Here is a 20,842-nt window from a genome sequence, read left to right as displayed (position 1 = left end):
TGCAATCTCAGTAATTCACTGTTCCCTTGATTATTGGTAGAATACTCCGCAAGCCACCTAATGGTGTGTGGTGGAGGGTACTTTCGGTATCACTATCTCAACCCTCCCACCCTGTTTCACTCGCGAACAGTGCGTTGGAAGAATGATTGTCGGTAAACCTTTGTAATGGCTCTAATTTCTCGAATTTTCTTTTCGTGGTCAATAGGCGAGATGTTTGGGGGGGGGGGGGGGGGGGGGGGAAGTAATATGTTGTCAGATTCCGACCTGAGAAGCGCTTTCCCGAAATCTCGCGCCTCTCTTGTAGTGACTGCCAGTGGAGTTTATTTAGCGTCTCCGTAACGCTCTCTCGCCAGCTAAACGATCCCGTGACGAAATGCGCCGCTCTGCGTTGGATTTTCTCCATCTGCTCTACCTATCCTGCCTGATAGGGATCCCGGTTGGATGAACAGTACTTAAGGATCTGGCGAACAAGCGCCTTATAAGCCACTTCCTTCGTGGAAGAGGAACATTTCCTCAAGATCCTTCCGATGAATTTGAGTCTGGTGTCTGCTTTTCACACCATTCGTTTTATGTAGTCATTCTACTTAAGGTCGCTTTGGTCAGTAACGCCTAGGTATTTTACGACAGACGCTGTCTCCAGCTGTCTCTTTTCCAATGTATACGCATTGTGTTACTATTATTTCGGTTCAGGGCCAACTGCCAGTGCCTCCACCACTCCTCAATTCTCTGCAGGTCTTTCTGCAAAATCTTACTCTTTTCTGGCGTTGACACTTCGGTATAGTCAGCTGCATCTTCTGTGAATATACTTAAAGAGCATCCGACGCTTTCTACTAGATCTTTTATATATATTGTAAATAGCAATGGTCTTATCACTCTGGATTTTACCTTTGAATGCGTCGATGTTGTTACGTTAAGTGTGATGTGTTGAGTTCTATCTGCAAGAAAGCCTTGGATACAATCGCAAGTCCGATCCGATACTCCCTAAGCTCGTATTTTTTCGTTAAACGGCATTTCAGAACAGTGTCAAGTGCCTCACTGAAATCAAGGAACACTGTATCAATCTGAGCGTCGTTGTCCATTGCGCTGTGGATCTCATGGAGGAAAAGAGCGAGCCGAGTTTCGTAGGATCTCTGTTTTCGAAATCCATGTTGATTTTTATAGAGGAGATGTTCATTGTCCAAAGACACAATTCTTGAGCGTTAAAGATGTTCCATAACTCTAAAACAGATTGACGTCAACGATATAGGTCTATAATTGTGTGGATCTGTCTTTCGGGCTCTCTTGAAAACGGGAATGACCTGCGCTTTTTTCGAGTCGTTAGGTGCCTTTCGTTACTCAAGCGATCTAAAACAAATTATTTCCCGAAGGGGAGCAAGTTCTTTCGCATAATCAGTATAGAATCTTTAGGTATCTGATCTGGTACGACGCCTTTCCACTAAGAGATTATAGCTGCTTTCCATGGCCGCTATCATTTAGCTCAATATCTGCCATTCCGATGTTCATACGACGATTGAAAGGAGGGAATGAAGGAACTGACGATACTACTGTAATATTATAGAATATTTATATCTCACACACCACTTTTAGGCTGCTACTCGGCCATCAGGTAAAAAAAAAATCTTTGTGTTCCACCTAACGGCTGATCTTGTTATGGGGGAATTATCGTCAGCGAGGTCCATCGTATGAGCGTCTAGGGAAGGGATTACAGTGGTGGATTCCTGTTGCTTCCACTGGTGATGATGAAATGATAAAGAGGACAACACAACACCCAGTCCCTGAGCGGAGAAAATCTCCGACCAAGCCGGATGTCGAACCCGGGCCGATGAGGGTGACAGACCGCCGTGTTGACCACTTTTTATTTTTTTATTTTTGGATGGCTGGTTGTTATTGTTGGAATAGTCGCTTTGTAGTGTTGGACAGTTGGATGTGAACAGCGCGTAGCCTTGCGCAGTTGGAGGTGAGCCGCCAGCAGTAGTGGATGTGGGGAGAGAGATGGCGGAGTTTTGAGAGCGGATAATCAGGACGTGTGTCCATCAGAGACAGTAAATTTGTAAGACTGGATGTCATATATACTGTTCATGACCGTGCAGCTTTTCCCTGGAATAAATGATGACTAACTGAAAACCTCAGCTGCCGACAGGTGTTGTTGATATACCTCGATGTGGACAGCTGAAAATGTGTGCCCCGACCGGGATTCCAACCCGGCATCTCCTGCTTACATGGCAGACGCTCTATCTATCTCTACAGTACTTGGAGGCCTGGCCACGGTGTCCCCGTCTCCTGACAGGATAAGGGACAGGCAGCAGGAAGGAAACATTGTACATTGTAATTTTTTTGTTAGTAACAATAATATTTTATTTATTCATTTAATTTTAATGTCCCAAAAGAAAAATCATATATAAAGAAGGAGGGAAAGAAATATTGGGCCGAAGTGACATCTTCGTTGTTTTACTGGGAGTAAATCCTATCCCTCGAAACTACGTAAACCTGGGACTCCCCACGGCTTGGGGGGAGGGGGTGGGGGAGTCATGAAACATGCTGCCTAGAAAGTTCGCAAAATGCGTTTTATATTTACAGTGGCGTCGGATGATTTCGTGTTGTTCTAGTAGATATTGCCAATAGTCCATGCCCGATATCAAGGTCCGCGAGAGCACGTAGTGCCATGAGTGTCTTCCAATCCATCGGATTGCCGATCTTTTTTGTGAGGGAAAAAAGACAGCGTCAGGGAAAAATAAAGCGTCCGTCGTGATCGTGGATTCATCGGTGCGTCGGAGGAGGGCCATGATGCGTTGCGTCAGCCGCCAAACATCCTTTGCCTCACCGCACTGCAGAGAATGTTCGTCTGTGTCCTGCATGCCACATATAAGGCAGAGCGGGAAATCTACCATGCGAATGTCGTACAATCGTTGGCGGTTGACTGTCTTGCGGTTGATTAATGTGTACCATGACGATCGCGCTGCTGTGGTGAGGAGAGGTGTATGGACAGGTCGCCAAATCTGTCACCAGTTTCGTGTTCGGTATTTAAGTTCGACAACATTGCTAGCATGATGACGCCGCAAGTATCGAAATTTTTCACGGGTAGTGTGGATTCTTGTAGAAGGTATCTGTAACTGAACATAACTAAAGTCAACAAAAAATCGCGCGACGTGAGAAAACGTGGACGAGATTGTGCCTACCACCACCGGTGGTTCAAAGGACGTGGGAAGAAGTACATCCAGGATGGCCGACGCGATGGCGTGTTGCCGTTGGTTCCAAGTTCGTAGCGTCGCTCCCAGGTATAGAGCTAGAGCCTTGTTCTGCACATCCGTGAGGTTAAGTCCTCCAGTATGGTGTGGGAGAGTTAAAGTCTTGTATTTGATCTCAAACAACATTCCTTGGCTGACATAGTATCCAAAGGCCGTCATTAATCTGTCAGCAATACCATGTGGCATTGGCAGTACCTGTGCCAGGTGCAGCAGTCGCGAGGTCAGGTGAACATTAGTGTAGTCCACCCTTTGGAGCAGGTCGTGCGTTCGGAGTGAATTGTTGCGTATGTGCAGTCGGACGTGCAGGAGGAGGCGTCGATAGCTCGCCTCCGCCGATTGCCGCAGTGTTCGGGTGAACAATACAACTAAGCATCGCAAGATGTCCACCGTCGTAAACGGACTGTGCAGAGCGTCCAGCCCTCGACCGGTGTGCATGATCTTGGTTTTACTCATGTTGACCTACTTCCCGCGGCTACTCCGTACGTAGCAAGAAGGGTAACCGACTTACTTCGTTCTCCGACCGGACGAGTATCATCAAGTCGTCGGCATATGCACGACACGTGAAGGAGCTCGCACGGAGTCGGACGCCTGTTAGAGTCCGTCTAAGAGTCTGCATCAATGGTTCGAACACTATTGTAAACCATATCATCGACAAGGGGCATCCTTGCCTAACTGAGCTGCAAACAGTCCTATCTCCCTGCCATTGACTCTCACCGTCGAAGAAGCACCACGAAGGAGGCGCATAAGGACGGTAATAAAATGCTGTGGTTTCGCCATGCGTCGCATGGTCGAGTCAAGGGAATCATGGTTGATCCTGTCAAAGGCACGATCAATATCCACTGATACGAAAGCCGCTCGCATGCGACAAGCTTCCGTCACGGAAATTACGTCACGGTATTTGCCGAGGATAGAGTGTATGTTGCTCCGAACCTCTAGACAAGCCTGGTCTGGTGGTATTGTCTTGGATATTACAATCTTGAGCCTTGCCGCCAACATTCGCGCAAAGATATTATAGTCAATATTGAGCATCGTGAGCGGTCTAAATTGATGGGCGCTGAAACTCGCTGTCGATTTCGGTATTGGTATAAGCAGTACCGCCATGAACTGCGACGGGACGTCCGTGTCAGGGCTCAATAACTCATTATACATCAATACCAACTGGGACATCATTAACTCGGTAAATGAACGTTAAAATTCGAGTGTCAACCCATCTGGACCAAGGGATTTATGCACCGCACCCTTCGCGAGTGCGCCTCGTATGTTATCTTCCGTTAGGGGTTCCAATAGCGCCTCTGCATCCGGACCATCCACATTCGTTTGCATCTGTCGCAAAATTTCTTCTCCTGTCCGATTTTCCGTCGGCGTCCCAGTGAAAAGGAAGCGATAATGCTCCAGAAACTCAGCAGCAATGTCCTGTTGTGATGTCAAGGGCCGACCATCATCATCATGGGAGCACTGTGATTAGGGATAGGCGATTACGCGCATGTCCCTTGGACACATGATGCATGCTAATACGTTCTCCATCGACGTTGTCCAAGCACCGAGCACGGATCGAAAGTCCCTCCAGTCGACGTCTCGTGATCGATAAAATGCGGGCCTGAATGCGATGGACTTCCGCTTGACGCTCGGGCTATGGGGCCTTGGAGGACAAGTCGCGGAGCAATATGAAGTAATAATGAAGTGTATCTCCGAGCCATTTCGCTTTTTCCTTGTCATACGTCATGAGAGCTCTTCGTATCGCCGGTTTTGCACACTGCAGCCACCATGAAAAAACCGTACAGTGCAGCGGCAGATGGCGAGTGCAAGTCTGCCATGTTTCTTCGATCCGCAGGCGACATTAGAGATCGACCAATAAGGATGAATTAAGTTTCCAGGAACTACGACCCCGCCAGACCCGCTGCCGTGGGAGGGTTAACGTGCGGAAATATGCAAGGTGATGCGTAAAAGCTGTGGGCCAACGTTCAGCAGCCAACACGTGATCTCTTAATCCGTCAGAAACATAAATCCGTTCCAGCCTGCTCGCCGAGTGGCTAGTAAAATACGTGTAGCTTTCTCGCTGCCCGTATATCTTTTCCCACGTGTCCATTAAGGCCATGTTCCGGCAGATCGTGTTCAATGCGTGGCAGGAGCTGGAAGTAGGATTTTGATCCTTCTGCGAATACATAGAAAGATAGGTCCCTTATCATTTAGCTACAAAATAGCAGGTCAGCAACTGGAAGCAGTTAATTCCATAAATTATCTGGGAGTACGCATTAGGAGTGATTTAAAATGGAATGATCATATAAAGTTGATCGTCGGTAAAGCAGATGCCAGACTGAGATTCATTGGAAGAATCCTAAGGAAATGCAATCCGACAACAAAGGAAGTAGGTTACAGTACGCTTGTTCGCCCAATGCTTGAATACTGCTCAGCAGTGTGGGATCCGCACCAGGTAGGGTTGATAGAAGAGATAGAGAAGATCCAACGGAGAGCAGCGCGCTTCGTTACAGGATCATTTAGTAATTGCGAAAGCGTTACGGAGATGATAGATAAACTCCAGTGGAAGACTCTGCAGGAGAGACGCTCAGTAGCTAGGTACGGGCTTTTGTTGAAGTTTCGAGAACATACCTTCACCGAAGAGTCAAGCAGTATATTGCTCCCTCCTACGTATATCTCGCGAAGAGACCATGAGGATAAAATCAGAGAGATTAGAGCCCACACAGAAGCATACCGACAATCCTTCTTTCTACGTACAATACGAGACTGGAATAGAAGGGAGAACCGATAGAGGTACTCAGGGTACCCTCCGCCACACACCGTCAGGTGGCTTGCGGAGTACGGATGTAGATGTAGATGTAGATGTGTGAGTACACAGTTAACATTCCCCCCTACCAAGAAGTAGTCATACCTCCCATGGAATAGGGGGGCAATCTCCTCCTAGTAGAATCGTGCACGCGCCTGTCGATTGTCAGATCCGGAAGGTGCATGGATGTTGACGATACGAATGCCGTTCACGGTCATAGCCAAACCCCGAGCCGAAGGAAGATAATCGAGGTCACACATCGGAATCCCTTCCGTGACTAGTATCGCTGTGCCACGTCCTCCATCTGGAGTCGTCGCTAGATAAGTGTTGTATCCATGCACGTCGGGTAAAGCAGCATTGCAGGTTTCCTGCATCAGCAGAATATCAACGTCTGTGGCTCTGTGGCGTAAATCATGTCCCGGGAAAGTTGCATCTTTGCAAGCGAAAGTGCGGTGTTAATGTTCACTGTGCCCACCTTATATGCTTGGTTCGTTGTCGTTGTCATGCTCGTGTCACGTCATTGAGAACTCCAAGGGCATTAGTCCACTATTCGTGCTCAGAGGGGTGCCCGCCAACGGGTTGCCCTCCTTTGTTGTTTTTCCGTGGTGTGCATCCTGTATGTGAGTGGTCATCATTTGAGAGTGGCATTTCCTGTATGACTTCCACTGGTTCCGCCCAGTTGCAGTGGTCATCCATCCGAGAAACGTCCTCTGATGTATTTCGACGCGCCTGCCGGGACATTGGTGTCCCTAACTCCTTCGTCGGCAGCGCTGGGTCAGTCGGCGTCAATGAAGAGGGACCATCTGAAAGGCAGGACATCCGATCACCATCTGACGAAATCCTGTCAGCGTCCGCTAAAGGCACGTGTTCTGTGTCAGACAGTCCTTCGGCTAGGATACCTTCCGTGTCCCCTAGGCTAGGGGGGGACGTGTCACCCGAACTATGGTGACGCTTCTTGCGACGCTTCGGCGATCGCTGTTCGCGCGCCCTGCCCTCTGCTGCCTCACTGTGTTCGTCGATCGTTCGTTCGTCTGTTGCCGGCGCCACTGTCTCTCGACCTCTACTTCCACACCGCGTGCTACATGTGAGATTTCGGAAGGTTCCTCCCTCAACTGATATGACGTGGGTGTAGGGACATTCTCCGAGTCACCTCCATGCTCCCGTAAGTCGGTTCGCTCTTGCATAAACACGTCCTTGTCACGCTCCGAACTTGACAACACCTCCCGGCGGGCCACATACACGTACGTCAGTGGCAGTTGCGTGGGAACTTCTCGCTGTAACGCTTCTCCATGTGGCAGTTGCACGACGCGGCGTTGTATGCACTCCGAGCGGATATGTCCTTCTCCACCACAGGTGCGTGGCTGGCCATCGTAAATCACAATACCTCGACATCCTCCAATGTATAAATAAAAAGGGATATGTTTAGTAAGGACTATCCGCAACTGTCCGACGCCGTTGAGCACAGGATAGGTGTTAAAACTTGCCCAGCGTTCAGGCGTATGACTAAGTACGGTTCCATATGGTCGCAGCGATTCAGTAACCATCGATTCTGGCACCTCAAATGGCAATTTAAAGATCGGAATGACCCTCACACCCAATCCTACTGTTACATTGCTGATATGGCCATCAGAGTGTCGAAATTTAAATCCTCTTTGAGCAGCGGAGAGAGTTCTTTCACACGCGACATCATCGGTCATTGTACTGCTTACAATGGACAGGTGTATTCCAATTATGTCTGCAGCAGGTAAGCGAACTCCTTCCCTCAAAAAACGCTTGATTTCCAAAGCTTTTGGTCTAGCAAATTTGTTGTCTAACGTAAATTGGAGCGTAGTCTTTCGAAAATTGTGTGCCATGGCGATCGAGTCAGACAACAACACGCGCGAGTACCGGCGGTGTAAACACTTCCTCGTCCACGCGCGCACGCGGCCGGGACAGCAGGTCCGTGCCGCGCCACCGCCTGAAGCAGACTGACCACTCAGCTACCAGGGCGGACTGGCAATCAGGTAAAAAAATAATAATGGGTGGTCTGCCATTACAACAACATCGTGTGGTTTTGCATTCGTTTTGTGCTATCCATGTTGTAAAGTCATTCAGTTGTTTGGAACCCTTAGAGCATCGAGGGTGTGTTATTGTCATTGTTGTGGTCTTCAGTCCAGAGACTGGTTTGATGCAGCTCTCCATGCTACTCTATCCTGTACAAACTTCTTCATCTCCCAGTACTTACTGAAACCTACATCTTTCTGAATCTGCTTACTGTATTGATCTCTTGGTCTCCCTCTACGATTTTTACCCTCCACGCTGCCCTTCAATACTAAATTGGTAATCCCTTGATGCCTCAGAATATACCCTACCAACAAATCCCTTCTTCTAGTCAAGTAGCATCACAAATTTCTATTATCTCCAATTCTATTCAATACCTCCTCATTAGTTATGTGATCTATTACTTCCTGACGTCACAGTATGGCAAGATTGCTCAATAACACACCCCAACAACTGACAGGAGATTCAGCGAAGTTTCAGAACAATGCTCAAAAAGGAACGTGCATAGAAAACCAGAACTGTAAGAACATTACTTTTACATTACTAATTTTAATACATAAAGGTTGAAAAGAAAAAAAAGTTCTCTGAACGAAAATCTCCGTCTCTCTTGAATTCGATATCGGCGAGACGTTAAGCTAATATTTTGCAGTTCCTTCCGTCCATTTTTATGCTTCTCAGTATTTCAATACGACACCTAAGCGTTTCTTAACCGTATTCTCACGACATATGTAAATTGGGCGAAAGTTTCATTAAGAAAACATGAATTTTTCCTTAGTGTAGACTAGTCGCCTTGTACGTATTAGACTATTATCGAATGGTAATGCAGTCTACTGTGTTCTACATAAGCTGATGCGCTACAAACAGCAAACATCAAACATTAAATCAAATACTTAAGCGAATTATAACACTGATGATAAATAACAATTGCGCATGTCTCGTCAAGAGAAACTTATATCAAACAGCTATATCAGCAGAGTTCACAAGAGTCAAATCTGTTAACATTCGTACCAGTGTCGTTAAGTTAATTTAAGATACAAAGTTAGGAACATGAAACTACGTAGAGGTCACACCGGCACAATTAAAGAGATAGAGAAAATGTGGTGATAAGCTATAACCTTGAGCTGACACATGAAACTTACTCGTATACCGCAATTGGTAGAGATTCCCAGGGATCCTAACTCCACAGTTGGGGTGGTGCACAGCTTAACTGACCACAATTTTGTTTGGTATTGTATGTTTGTAGTGTTATATGATGATGCCTAGGAATAATTAACGTACAGATATACTCAACAAAGTTTATTCTTTGTTACAGGAACATGGGCCAGCTGGGAAGAATGGTGGACGTATGATGGAATTTCAGGTAAGCGTGTCACCAATGGGAGATTCCAAATGGTGTGTTAAAGTTGTTATTGTCTTTGCGACATGAGCGTCACTTAGCCTGTTATGATAATGATGATGAACTGACATTCTCTCCTGGAGCAGAAGCTACGATAAGGAGATAATTCTACACCTCGTGACTGAACTGCGAAATACGATCACACTTATGTAACGGATAAAATACTTTTGCATCTATAGAGTTTCACTCACTCACCGTGTTCAATGATATTTATATCATAAATAGCTAAAACTCTGTACGCTGTGGTCTGTTACACAGATGCTAACTAACAACAGTTTATAATGTCAAGCTAGTAATTCCTCAGTGTAAGCCCGCAGACCAGATGTATGACCTAGGTAATGGCAGCTTATGCTAGCCGCGGTTGTTTTTCCTTTTAGTTTCCATTGCGTCGTGAAATATGTTCAGTTAACGCAACTGCTATACATTGAAAAGGGAAATTTCAGCCAATGCTTTACCAGCCCAATAAATATGAAAAAATGCTCGTTTTGGATAACGTAAATTTGTAATAATTTTTCAAAACATTTGTTGCTACGTAAACAGACTTTTGTAATCATGAGAGACGTTTGATTTGACTATACACGATGTAGTGATAGTATTGGTAATGAATCAGTGCGTAAAATTTAATGAAGCGTGCACAGAAATGTATGGTAATTAAGTCACTACGGATTACATAGACAAAATTGTAATCTATCTCGTACAAAGAAGCTTATTCTGCTCTGTAAATTTTAATACTTTGGCATTTTATGCACGCATCTACACACATATTCTGCAAGGCATAATACGCTGCTTGATGGAAAGTACCTTTTACCACAACTAGTCATTCCAACTCCTGCTCCATTTAGCAGAGGGAAAACGTAGAACGTACACGCTCCGTATGAGTCTAATTTTTTTTATCTCCTCTTTTACGTCTTTACGAGAGATATATATGTTGATGGCAGATGAACTGCTCTGCCATTAGTCGCATATGCTGATCTTCTAAATTTTCTATACTGTGTTACCTGGAAAGAACCTTCCGGGTTTTCCCAATTGAGTTGACGGAGTATTTCCGTAGTACTAACATGTTGATAGAACCTACTGCTAACAAACGTAGCAGGACATCTCTGAATGTTTTCAGTGTCTTTTTCTTAATCCGACCTGGTGGAAATCCTAAACACACGAGCGGTAGTCAATGATGAGAGTGCTTTATTGACGTGCTACTTTTTCGAACAGTTCTACCAACATCACGAAATCCATTATTCGCCGTCAATGTTAGTGCCATTACGTGTTCGTTCCAGTTCGTATCGCCCCTCAAACTTTACACCAAGATGTTCGACTGACTTTACTCTGTGTAGAGCAACACATCTCTTATTTTGTATTCCACTGCAGCGTCGTCAGAAAAGAGTAGCAGTTATCTGCTCACCTTGTGCGTCAGACCATTTACGTATGTAATGAACAAGAGCAGCCCTAACACATTCTCCTGGAGTACTGCTGACATGCTTTTCTGTGATGAACACTTCCCGTCATATCGTACATAGTTCTGTAAATTAAAATGAATTCGAACCGTTCACGTATCTCCGAACGTTTTCCGGATGCTCGGGACTTTATAACAGTCTTCAGTCGGGCAACGTGTGAAACGCTTTCTGGAAATCTAGAAATATGGAGTCTGCCTGTTGATATTCGTCCATACATAGCGTTACATCATGAGAGGAAAGAGCAAACATCTCATATATCAGCTCTGGCCTTCGTTTCCCACATCTCGACAACTTTTCTGTTTGAGGCATCGCTGAGCCCAAGGGTGACGTCACAGGGACCACACTTTTGCACCACGACAGAGGAAAGTTGTAGACGCCTTTAAACCAAATTTCAAGCTCATGAGTCGCAGTGGGAGACATTTAAGAGGTATCAAAGAGGTTACTCTTTTATTTTGGTGTGGAGCGTAGAGTCGTACATTTATTCCAAGTGTGGCGAGGTAACGTCAACTTTTAGGCAAGCGACACCTATTAGTAACTATCAAGTAGACTCTTAAGGTACTTCTGATTCCTTTGGTTTTTCCGCAGTGCTTGAATAGAACAAAGAAGTGACATGTTTGCTAGTTAGTGGGCGCACATTGGTTTTAAGCTCTGTAGTCTTGATAACTGCGATATTACTCAACATGTATGTAGCTTCATACCATCTTACTGCGTAAGAGAACGCATATCTGGTGTCATCGATTTATTCTGATTTGTTGATACATTTGTTCCAGCCTGTTAATGTGAGTAGGTTGAGCTCAGCTAAAATTCCGTCTTTTGTAGCGAAAGATAAGTCTACTATGACGTATGTCTCAAAGATGGTGACTCAAGATTCTTGCAAAACGATATCATTCGCTCTGCTAACATAGGTGAACAGCTGTCAAGGGTACCGTCCCAATACTTTGTCGCAACAGTTGTACCGTCTAGATGAACCAATACTTGTTGAAGAATACTTGTTGAAGAAGTAAGTAGCTAAATGTTTCCTACTGTCGTCCCGAAGAACATCACAGAACTGATGTTGAATCGTAAGGTATTTGTGATTTCGGTATTTATTCCTCATATAGAGAGATGACTTGTTGGCCACGTTTAACAGCTGTGTTTGAGGTCCAACAAATGCTCGAAGACAAAGTATTGTTTTCTGATTATTTTGATACGAGAGACATGAGGTCTTCAGGCAGTAGTTAGAGAGTAATTGCATTTCGTTTGATTTCCAACGCTCATTTATCTCTTCACCTGTATGGTACTGACAATATGCTCACAAACGTGAACATTTAGACATTGTGCGCTTTATATCTTGTCTGGTAACGCACACTTTTTTTCATACACGGGGAATACTGTCAATAATAGCATTGCCCACTTTATGCTCCGTCCTCAAGATTGCGTTCTGTGTTGCTCGCTTCTGCTTGATGTTTGGTTTTCTGACAGTGATGGTTGTAAGTAAACAGTAGTACATTGTGTGTGGAATGCGGTAGGGGGCTGGTGTGGAATGGTAGGATAATGGGCCATAATTTTACTAACAAATTTTATAAAAAACAAGGAACTCCATTGATGCTTCAGAAAGATTCAAAATATCTCGGCAGCTACCACCAGACTTTATTAGTGACTTTTTCTTCTGCAAGCCAGAACAAACCTCTAAAATAACATCTGAGAAAGAAAATTTAATAGCAGAATCGTAAGAAAAATTTTTTGACTGATGACCAAACAGGTTAGTCCCTTTACTTCACAAACGAACCAACCAAAAATTTTCTAGAATCCAAATATTAAATTCAGGGCTTAACATAGATGTTTAATAAGATCAAGAATGTGGCATTTAAAAATGTATTCCAGATTTAAGCTCTAGGAACCTGAAGAAGTGATTATCAAGCAATTAACATCCGCTATCCACTGGCAAGTAACACGGATCACATGTAATTAGGAAAAAGAAACATGCAAATCCAAGTAAATACACTAATAAGAAGCGTACATAAAATATAATCAAATGGTCCACACAAGGTGCCCATGTAGGGCCAAAACAACTTATATCATTTGTTTATGAATAACACTCTACCTTGTCTGGCAGCTGAATTTTTAGGCTCTCGCTTTAGTATAGTTAACAGAGAGAGCAACCACTTTAGGACTCAGTTCCCTTGCTCAAGATTCTTTCAACGGAACTCACAGTAGAAGACACATGTGCGTTCAAGCTACCTTGTAATATACACTGAACGACCACAGAAACTGGTTCGCCTAACTAATATCGTTTAGGAGCCCCACGAGCACGCAGAAGTGCTGCAACACGACGTGGCATGGACTCGACTAATGTCTGAAGTAGTGATAGAGGAAACTGACCCCATTAATCCTGCAGAGCTGTCCATAAATCCGTAAGAGTACGAGGGAGTGGAGATCTCTTCTGACCAACACGTTGATTGCCTCAAAGGTGAGATATGCTCATTAATGTTCATGTCTGGAGAGTCGGGTGGCCATCGGAGGTGTTTAAACTCAAAAAATATTCCTGGAGCCACTCTGTAACAATTATGTCGCATTGTCCTGCTGGAATTGCCCAAGTCCGTCAGAATGCACAATGGTCGTGAATGGATGTAAATGACCAGATAGGATGCTTACGTACGTGTCACCTGTGATAATCGTAAGTAGACGTATCAGGGGTTCCATACCACTCCAACTGCACACGTCCCTCGCCATAATAGAGCCCCCACCAGCTTAAACAATTCCTTGCTGACATGTATAATCCGTGGATCAAAGAGGTTGTCTCCATACCCGTACAAGTCCATCCGCTCGATACTATTAGAAACGAGACTCGTCCGACCAGGCAATATGTTTCCACTCATCAACTGTCTAATGTCGGCGTTGACGGCTCCAGGCGAGACGTAAAGCCTTAAGCGGTGCAGTCATGAAGGGAACACAAGTAGACGTTCGGCTCCGAAAGCCCTTAGCGTTGATGTCATTGAGTGGTTCGCACGCTGACACTTTTTGATGGCCCCTGCATTGAAACCAGAAGCAATGTGCGGAAAGATTGCACTTCTGTCTCGTTGAACGCTTCTCTTTAGTTGTCGTTGGTCCCGTTCTTGGAGGATCATTTTTCGGCCGCACTGATGTCGCTGATTTGATGTTTTACCGGATTCCTGACATTTACGGTACACTCGTGAAATGGTCCTATGGGAAAATCCCCACTTCATTGTTACCCATCACTAGCGTGCCGACTATAATACCACGTTCAAACTCATTTAAATCTTGATAACCTGCCATTGAAGCAGCAGCAACCGATCGAACAACTATCCCTGACACTTGTTGTCTTATATTGGCTTTGCCGACCGCAGCGCAGTATTTTACCTGTTTACATATCTCTGTACTTGAATACGCATTCCAATACCAGTTTCTTTGTCGTATCTGTCAAGTGTATAAGACCCAAAGACACGTGGGAAAATTTGAAAAAAGCAAGCAGTGCGCTGAAGTCACGTTTATGTACGGTTTAATCTAGATACGGTCTTGCGGCCCGGAGAGCGGTGTGGTGACCACATGTCCCTCCATATCTGACACCGCGGCCGGTCGGTACTGTTGTGTCTTCACAGCCTGTTCGGGTGGAGTTTAGTTTTGTTAATGTTTATAACTTCAATTAGTGCGTACAGAATCTGGCAACAAGCATCCACTGGTAATACGACTTAAATCAAACCACGTCAAAGATTCACAGACTTTGATAGATAAGCGGGATGGCAAGTACAAGAACGAGAACTTCACACATAAACTACAATGGTTTCGACTGTAACTGAATGCTCACCATGATTCCCAGTAAGTAGGAGCATAGATCAACAAAGCCCGATAAATGGCTGCAATAGGGTGCGTATATCCACCAGTCACCGTTGTGTTCATTCCCTTGGTACTGGCTCACAAGATACCAAATCGGCACCACTGTGTTCACTGGCCTCTTCCGAGTTTGCCAAATCCGAGTACTACTAGGCGCCCAAGCAACACACCGAAGTAACTTCTACTTCGGACAATCTCCACTGATCCGGCCGACACGGAAGATCACGTAATCAATTCTGACTGCCATTCCAAATGCAGCAGCGACCCAAGGATCTTATCGGCTTCGACGTCTCGGCGCTTACTACCCGCCGTCGCCACGCAAAGCCCTCGACACATCTTTGAGTAAGCCCAACCGTAACCGCGATGACACATAAATCGACCTAAATCGTCACTGTGCTTCCCTCTGGAGGCGAAAAATCGCTGCACCACCGTCAGTGAAGCTGCCACACAGAGCACCACGATGTACCCTCACGGCAAAGGGTAAGTGGCACAGCGACGTGAGCCGTTGCCAGACAGGAGCAACCACGTCACAGTAAGTTCGGATGTTTGCTAGGCGCCTGTGATGGACCGGATGTGTGTTACGACGACTGCGTATTACTGGCTTTTTCCATGTTGTGGACGTATCTTCACAGGATCAAACCGAATAAATAGTGAAGCGTTCGTTATGAGAAAGTATTCCTAAACAGCCTTTGAAATTTTGTATCTGGAATATTTGTGCACCATGTGAGTGCCAGCAACAAAGCTTGTAAGCCAAAAAAAAAAAAAAAGAAGGCCTGCCCTAGTGTTGTATGTGAAGTGTAATCTCTCACATGAGAAGAACATCTATCACCACCGCTTGAATACAGTTTTATAGCAATTAATATACCCGCCCGCAAAAGAGAGACAGTTGTTTTTTTAAAAAAATGAAGCGCGCGTCAGACTGTAAGTGCACGGATCGTGCGTTCAAAGCGGCGCTGTGTTGATTAATGGCGGATGTGCAATCAATTGCCCCGTGTGCGGAAAACATGCGTAGGCCTGTTTATTCTTCGCCGGGAACAAAAGCTCGCAACGGGTCCGCGCGGCCGATATGCTGCCGCCTGCGACACCAATCGGCACGCGTGTTTTACACGGGCGTTCGCACGGGAAACTGTAAATAGCCGTTTTTATTCTGCCCTTTCTCCCGCACCGGAGTCGCTGGCCTGACATCTATGGTGTGTTAAAATGAGCAGCAGTTGTCGAAACAGCCCCCGGGGCTGCGGTTTTTCCGCAGATGTCACAAACAGGTTTCGCCCCCGTGCTGTATCGACTGATGAGGTAGGGAGCTCATATGCATCAAATAACGCTTTCACAACTGAGATACGTTCGTTTTAAAGTACGATAAACGAAACAACAACCCGGGCTTTCCGCGAACATCCCGGGAAGGGCAACGTCGATAGGCCTAAAATGTTGCAACAATGTTTACAAAACTGCAAAGCCGAAAACAAGGTGAACAATGAATTACGTGAAGAATGATAGATCTACACAAGGAAAATAAATTCATTTCTTGTTTTTTTTTTTTTTTTTTTTTGCTTATTTGTAGCACATTGACACCTTAAAACGTTTACACCATACGTCACAACATTTCATCAATAAAATTAAATAATAATGTTAATAATAGTTATCTCAACATCTGGGAAACTGAGAAAAATCCATACAGCCGGTCCTTCAATCGATACCGTTACTTTATAACAAAGACGATAAAACGTGAAATTTCTTCCACACAGTGGTGGTGGTGGTTAGTGTTTAACGTCCCGTCGACAACGACGTCATTAGAGACGGAGCACAAGCTCGGGTTAGAGAAGGATTGGGAAGGAAATCAGCCGTGCCCTTTCAAGGGAACCATCCCGGCATTTGCCTGAAACGACTTAGGTAAATCACGGAAAACCTAAATCAGAATGGCCGTGGACGGGATTGAACCGTCGTCCTCCCGAATGCGAGTCCAGTGTGCTAACCACTACGTCACCTCGCTCGGCCTTTTCCACATAAGCAGGCCGTCTGGTACAGCAAGCGTATGTAGAAAATTTGAATTAAAAAGAGTGATGGTTGCAACTTTGGTTAACAACGCGTTTGGCCTTCTTAGGACATCTTCAAATTATCTATAACAATAACAAATAGCCCAAAATTATGGTGTATTACTAGCTTGCACAATTCTAAATGTAAGATATTGTTACTGACGTGAATTTTTTTTTACAACATTGTAATTTAATAAGACGGCTTTGTGCTAGAATGAACCACGTCTGCAATCAGATGGACCCGCTGGGACCTTTTTCTTTTCGAACATTTTAAAAACCATAATAAAGCCCTATTCTATCCCACCATTACAGGACACTATATTATTTGTTTTGACTAGGTCTCTGTGGTTTGACTCGTTCTTCAGTCTAGCACAGAACTATTTCATGGTTGTTAAAATGCCGGAGAAGGTCTCGGCGGGTCAGTGTGATTCGACGCGAGCTTCAGTCTAGCTCAGAGCCGTTTTATTGTTTTTAACATATTTTAAAATAAAAATTTTAAGGTCAACAACAGCTGGTTAATCACATTTATAGTCGTGCAGTCTAGTACTGTTCCCTAATTTTTGCTTATTTCCTATCTCTGTATGTGATCTGAAGGACGTAAACAACTGTCGAGACATTAATAACTACAACATTCTTTCGGAAGCGCTTCAGGCTAGAGGAGAAGAAACTACTGGACTCACAGAAAGGCGAATACGAAAGAGGATTCACGAATGGAGGCTCGTATACCAAACAGGTCATGATAGGCTCTCTTACCCAAATTGTAGAGATAGTAAATTCGTATTCGTCCTCATAGATTACAATAAAATTATACTTCAGTTGAACGAACATCTCATATGGAAATCTTGGAAGAATTTTCTTAGGTATGAGAGCAAGGACTACTGTCCGACACAAAGGTACTTCTCATGTTAAGACACGAATAATAGATATACATGAATTAATCAGGTCCTGATTTCAGAAGTATCTAAAATCTCGTCCACAAATTTCACTTTGGAGATGGTGTCAGTTGACTGTGTTGGACAGTAGTGCTTGCTCTGCTACCTAAGGAAATTCTGTGTGTGTGTGTGTGGAAAGTTTCAATGCATTAGAAATAACAGCCAACGAGTTACAATATATAGGTTTACTAAACCTTGCCTTGGTCTCGACAATCTTAAAACTAATTTCTTCTGAAGTTGTTGTACGTAGAAACAGATATTATCTACATCCGTTGCTTAGTCACCATTTAAAATATATGACTTAAAACTAGTCTCTACTGCCTAAAAACTTTTTAATGTATACATTCCACCACAGAACTGGAGGATTGTCAGCTGCCATTTCTGGATACATCGGTCAAATGAACAACCGATGGCCACAGCCTGTATCGAAAACCAGCACACAATTACTTATACAGGTACCTGTCAGCTGGCAGATTCGTCGCCCCGTGCAAAAGAGTGTAGTTGCGAAGATAGTGATTCACGGGGCACAATACCGTGTCAAATCGACTCCGTTTGCCGTCAGAAATAGATACGTGGTCATTCAGATTAGCAAGACTCGTCCAGGCACCCGGGCAGTTCATAGAGAGGCAGAGCAACGTGAAGCAAAGACTGTGGCTTACCTGCTGGCTCTTTTTCTGCCTAGATCTGTAGGGTTCTCATGACACGTAACACAAAGTTTGTATTCTCTTCAACTACCAAAACATGGGACTACTGGGAAATACGGAAGCTGACCGTGGTTTACGAAAATCAGGAATTTATAATATATTTTTTACCGGTGCGGCATATAGTACATTGACCACACATGGCAAGAACATCAGAGGTCCACCCGGCTGAGACAAGGAATTCCTGGGATACAATTATTGAGCTATATATAAAAAAGTAACTTAGTTGCAAACTACGGCGTGCACTCACTTTATTCAACATGTGAACGTCACTACAGGTATTAGGATGCAGGTTATAAGATGTTCGATATGGCTACCATAATTGGCATTGCACACCACTCAGTCACTCGTTGAGCGTGAAGAGAAATCTCGATGGCGAAATGCGGATTCTCAATCCCCCAAATGCGCCAATTTTGGTTATTGACAAACCCATCCAAATGAAAGTTTGCTTCGTCGCTAAGCCAAACCACATGCGCACATTAATTCCCATCATGCCCCGATGCCAACCGCGCAGTTTGAACGTCCTAACGCAAACCGCTCAGAAGTTATGACGATTTTATTTCATATAGCTCAGTAACTGTCAGCCTGTAAATCAGCTTTTGATGAGCTCTGCCTGGAACCCAGACATGCCTTGATGTACGAAAACACGAGGGCTCTGGCACAGACCCACAGATACTGGAACAGTGTCACAAGACAATCAGTAGAGACAAAGCTGGAGGAAAAGCTCATGAATCGAACCAACTGAGCGTATCTTGGGATCCAGCGCTGGAATTTCTAAACACGCAACGACTGCAGCAAAAGAACTCAACAAGAATAATGACCATGAGAACATGTGGAACGACCCCCAGACAGAGCACCAGGTGCACTGTACCGAGAACACAACACCAGATCGCTGTCGGGCGCACCGGACCGAGAACGGAACGCTTCAGGACGATTTTAGTGTGACGGGAGCACAGGCGCAGCATGTACAACGACCATGTAGGGGAAATGCAATATGTATAAGTACTGGACACGTCCTACTCGTCTAGCAGTCTGAAGTAACACCTGATGAAGAAACAGATCCCGTTATCCAAATATTGCGCACCGATGACAATGCTATTTGAAAGAACCCCCAACTCTTCAATATGTCAGTGCGAATAATAGTAATAACAATAATAATAATAATAAGTTTTATGTTGAACAACTGTCCACCTGCCATGAGAAATATTGCGAGGGCTAAAAGATTCTACGTGCCATATGAAATCAAGTCTGTAACCTGGAGCAGGATCTTCATAACATCAATTGATTACCCCGCAAAAAGTGATAAACGCAAACATAAACACGATTTGATGTAATTTATTGAAAAAAAAAAGGTAAAGAGATCCTCCAGGAAGCTGCAGTACGCCTTTAATTTGCTGAGCCGAGCAACAATTTTCGATAGCATTTTCATGATACTTTCGGCGTAATTGAGTAGTACTGGCTAACATCCACAAGCCATTGTCCAGCAATTTACATTTTCTATTCACTTTTCATAGTTGACCAATATTAATTATACTGAGCATATAGCGATTATGTTATCGATCATATTTGATAAATATTGAAGTGTCACGCTGCAGCTTCGCATTGCGCATTTCTTTCTTTTACTTGAGAGCAGTGGAACACCACACTCACGAAGTATATCTATTCCAAAAGTAAGTCAGATAACAATATTAAACACTCCTTGTTTTTGCACAATCCTTTGGAACAGTTCATTGTCGAAGGCCGAAGTAACAGGCATAATACAGTAGTTGAGATTGGGAAAAAAATTGAATGGGAATAATGTCAGCCACTACCCTGTCAGTAAGCTGGCGTCTTTGAACAATGCACCAATGAACGAGAGTCTGCGTGCAGAAATTGGAGAGAGGTCTTCTCATAAGCATTACAACAGGAGTTCATTGCGACGACCAACTACTGGAGGTATCTGGCCTGGCGAAGAAAAACTGCTGTTTTTGTTGTTGTTGCTTTTGTCTTCAGTCCGACATTGGTTTGATGCAGCATTTCATGCTACTCTATCCAGCCCAAGCCTCTTAATCTACGAGTGACTACTGAACCTACAGCTCCTGAGTCTGCTTACTATATTCATGTCTTGGTATCCGTTTACAATTTTTGCTCCCAACACCTCCCTCCAATACGAAATTGAACCCTTTATGTCTCCGTAAACAGTGAATTTACTTTAAAAAAAATGGTTCAAATGGCTCTGAGCACTATGGGTCTTAACTTCTGAGGTCATCAGTCCCCTAGAACTTAGAACTACTTAAACCTAACTAAAGTAAGGACATCACACACATCCATGCCCGCGGCAGAATTCGAACCTGCGACCGTAGCGGTCGCGCAGTTCCAGACTGTAGCGCTTAGAACCGCTCGGTCACTCCAGCCGGCCACTTTCAGAATCTTTTCTTAAAGAATTTATTTAGTA

General features: G+C 44.5%; 1 protein-coding gene across 1 annotated transcript in view; it reads left to right on the top strand.

Annotated features, from left to right (window-relative positions):
• Nucleotides 1-20,842, top strand: part of LOC126281531 (carbonic anhydrase-related protein 10-like) — a 925,111-nt gene that overhangs the window by 349,550 nt on the left and 554,719 nt on the right. Inside the window, exon 2 of the mRNA XM_049980578.1 lies at nucleotides 9,380-9,427. Within this exon, the coding sequence (XP_049836535.1) occupies nucleotides 9,380-9,427 (48 nt within the window). The remainder of the gene's footprint in view (nucleotides 1-9,379; nucleotides 9,428-20,842) is intronic.

The sequence above is a fragment of the Schistocerca gregaria genome, chromosome 7 (genome assembly GCF_023897955.1).
Source record: "Schistocerca gregaria isolate iqSchGreg1 chromosome 7, iqSchGreg1.2, whole genome shotgun sequence".
NCBI classification, from domain to species: Eukaryota; Metazoa; Arthropoda; class Insecta; order Orthoptera; family Acrididae; genus Schistocerca; species Schistocerca gregaria.
Note: the sequence above shows the minus strand (reverse complement) of the source record. Positions and strands in the feature narration are given on the sequence as shown.